The sequence below is a fragment of the Parus major genome, chromosome 1A, assembly GCF_001522545.3.
Source record: "Parus major isolate Abel chromosome 1A, Parus_major1.1, whole genome shotgun sequence".
NCBI classification, from domain to species: Eukaryota; Metazoa; Chordata; class Aves; order Passeriformes; family Paridae; genus Parus; species Parus major.
In genome coordinates this window covers 136072-139686 of record NC_031773.1, presented here as the reverse complement: position 1 = coordinate 139686, position 3615 = coordinate 136072, and the positions used below count along the sequence as shown (strand labels likewise).

The window sequence follows — 3615 nt, the reverse complement described above, 5'->3', positions numbered from 1 at the left end:
TAAGGAGGGAATCTCACAGCCGAATCCCAGATGAATTCCATCCCAAACACGGCAGGAATTCATCAGCAGCCTCGGATCCAGGAGATGTGTGGAGACCCAAAATCCCAACGGATTTTTTCCCAGCTGAGGATCCTCTCCTGGATCCAGGCTCCAGTGACGGATCCTGCAGCGATTCCGAGGAATTCCCAAGAAAGGAGCACCCAGAACTTGGAGCAGGATTCCCTGGGATTGCCAGGTTTGTATCTGGAATTCCCAGCCACCCCATTCATTGGATATTGATGTGTATCCATGCAGAAATCCCCCAGGAATTCAACCACAAATATTTTGGGAAGATAATTCTGGAAGATTCTTTTTTTTTGGACTTTTTAGTTGACCCAGTTGTGCCCAAATTCTGTCTCAGTGAGCTTTTCATGAGTCAAATTTCCAAAAAAATCCAAGAAATTAAGGAATAAAGAGGTAATAATAAGAAATAATTAGATTATAACTGATTTTATATATATAAAATATATATGTAATAAATAAAATATCTAATATATCTAATATCTAATATAATATACAATAAATATATATATTATAATATATAGTACAATATATATAATAAATATATATTATAATATATAATAGATTAAAATACATAATGTATTATAATATATTATATATTATATATTGTATATTATATATGATATATTAAATATTATATATATTTATATTCCTCAATCCTCATGCAGAGCCACCCACCACTGCAGGGCTGGATAAAAAAAAAATTAAAAGTAAAAATAAGTAAGTAAAAATAAAATAAATAAAATAAATAAGTAAAAATAAATAAATAAGTAAAAATAATAAATAAGTAAAAAAGTAAAATAATTAAAAATAAATAAATGAAATAATAAATAACTATAAACAGAATAATAAATAAAAAGAATTAAATTAAATAATTGAAAATAAATAAATGAAATAATAAATAAAAAGAATTAAATATCAATTAAAACCAAAGAAATAAAATAATAAATGAAAATAAATAATTTAAATAAGTAAAAATAAATAAAATTATAAATAAAAATAATTACATTAAATAAGTAAAATAAATAAATAATAAAAATAAATAAATTAAATAAGTAAAAATAAATAAAATAGTAAGTAAAAATAAATAAATTAAACAGTAAGCAAAATAAATATATAAAATAAAAATAAATAAAATAACTAAAAATAAATAAATAAAATAATAAATAAAAATAATTAAATTAAACAAGTAAAAATAAAAAAATAAATATACATAGACCCATAAATATAATTAAAAATATAAATAACACATAAATAACTATAAATAAATAAAAATAATAATAATAAAAAATCAAATCAATTAAGATTTGACTTCACACCCAAATCCCAGATGAACACCATGGCCTACAGATTGTCTGTTCACAGGGTTCAGTGGCCTTTTCCTGGCAAACATTTAACTCCAAAACAAAAAATAAAGAAGAAAAAAAGAAATAAAAATCCTTTCATTAAGTTTCTTTAAAATTAACATTAGTTCCAAGCTGAGATTAACGCTCAACCAGTTGATTTTTTTCATTAAAAAGCTTTACACCACTTGTCCTATGGAAATTTGAGGTGCCAGAGGTTGAATTTGAAGGAAAAACCAAACATCACACCTGAACAGATTTCCAAAATAAAATAAAGAAATCCAGCTCCATTTATGGAATTCTCGAGGATTAATGCAATTCCCAAGGATTTATGGAATTCCTGAGGATTTATGGAGTTTTTGGGTCTGTGGGCAAGTTCAAACCTTTGGAAACTCATTTTCCTCCTCCAAAATCCCTCCTTTTCCTGACACAGCATGAACCTGAAACCATCTCCGGGGTTTTGATGCTTTAAGGAATATTTATCCCTATTTTCCCTTTATTCCCATTTTTCCCAACTTCCCTCAGGCTCCTCCAGCTCTGCAGAACACCAGGAAAAAAAAAAAAAGGGATTTTTACAAGTTAAAAAGGTTATAAAAGCAGTGAGGAGTAGCAAGAGGTGGATTTTTAGCATTTGATTTGTTGCAAACTTGTTGAGAATTCTGGGCTAAAATTATTCCAAAATTAAAATCCTGGTTTTCCTCAAGTGAGGAATTCTCACAGCACCCTCAGAGTTTCTCCCTTTGAGCAGGTTTTGTTATTTTTATATCCAAGGATCTTCTGTTGAACAATTCCTGGGGTAAATCCCAACTTTTCCTTCCTCTGGATTCTCCCTCTGCTCTGCCCTGGTGAGATTCCACCTGCGGCCGGATCCAGCTCTGGGGTCGGCAGCAGAGGAAGCTGGAGCTGCTCCAAAGGTTTCCCTCTGCTCCAGAGCCAGGCTGGGAGAGCTGGGAATGTTCTCCTGGAGAAGGGAAAGATCCAGGGAGAGCTTCCAGAACATTCCAGGAGATAAAGGGGCTCCAGGAGAGCTAGAATTTGGGAAAGGTCTGGAAGGAGAGGACACAGGGAATGGTTTCCCAGTGCCAGAGAGAAGGGATGGATGGGATTTGGGAAGGAATTCCAGCCCCTGGATCCCTGGAATGTCCAAGGTTAGGCTGGACTTGGAGCATCCTGGATCTTTAAGGTCTCTCCAACCCACAAAATTCTGGGATTCCACAGCTCTGAATTGGATTTTTTCCAGGAATCCCACAGCTCTGAAAGCCACAGATTTCAATCCTACAAGAGACAGAAAAATAAAAAGGACAGCAAAGCGCCAAAACCTTTCCCTTGGTGCCAAATGAAGCAGGGACAGCCCAGCACAGAGGGGGTTTCACTCCTTGTAAGACAACACCAGCTCTGTTTCCTGCCAAAAACACCCTGGGAAGGTCAGGAATTGTGAATTTATACCTGAACCTGTGCCTGGCTGCTGAGTTTTCATTTTGCTGCACACAGGAGTTTCCTTGTGGGAAACTCTGCTTTGCTTTGGGGAAAAAAACAAAACCATTCCTGGCCACTTCTCTCAGCAGGTTTTACCTGCCTGAGGGAAGAAATCACACAGAAGAAAAAGAATTCTTCAATTATTCCACAATTCAATTATCCTCCCAATAAGGATGGCAAATTTCCCTTGGTCACAGCTGACCCCATGGAGAGGAATTTTGCTGGGAAGCAAAAGTTTGTGTTTTCCAGATGAAAACAGGGATTTGGGGAGAAGGAAATGCTGTTCCAGCAAAGTCTCCAGCCTGCTTTGCTTTCTTTGGAGCTTCCAGTGATTTAAATCTGGCTGATTTCCAGCCATTTTTGTGCCAAAAAAACCCAGAGTAATAAGGAAAAGGTAGAAGGAAAAGTCAGATTTTCCCTGGAGATACTTTGCAGACGAGTTGGCTGCTCTGAACCCAGCACAAAGCAAGTCAGCATTTTCCTCCACTCCAAGCTCCAAACCTGCTTTTCCTTCACCAGAAACACCACAGGAAGATAAAATGAATCCCATTCCAAGCTGGACAGAGCTGCCCTTTTCCTAAGGAAAAGAAATTCATTCAGTGCCCTCCTCAGTGATCTGTTGATCCCTTAAAAAGTCTCAACTTGAGGAAAAAAAAAGCAGGTGCATATTGGAATTTTTATCCATGGAAGGGAGAAGAGTTGGGGAAGGGGCTGGAGAATTCCTGGAGGGGCTGGA

The 3615-nt window shown here is 35.3% G+C and overlaps 1 protein-coding gene across 16 annotated transcripts in view; it reads right to left on the bottom strand.

Annotated features, from left to right (window-relative positions):
* The window catches only part of UBE2H (ubiquitin conjugating enzyme E2 H), a 30821-nt gene that overhangs the window by 5948 nt on the left and 21258 nt on the right, over positions 1-3615 (bottom strand). Inside the window, exon 1 of one of the 16 annotated variants that reach the window (XM_033514254.1) lies at positions 3308-3609. The exons of the other annotated variants lie outside the window; for them this stretch is intronic. Within the exon in view, the coding sequence (XP_033370145.1) occupies positions 3308-3429 (122 nt within the window). The 5' untranslated portion in view covers positions 3430-3609. Of the gene's footprint in view, positions 1-3307; positions 3610-3615 lie in introns of those variants that run through there. 16 annotated transcript variants of the gene reach the window in all.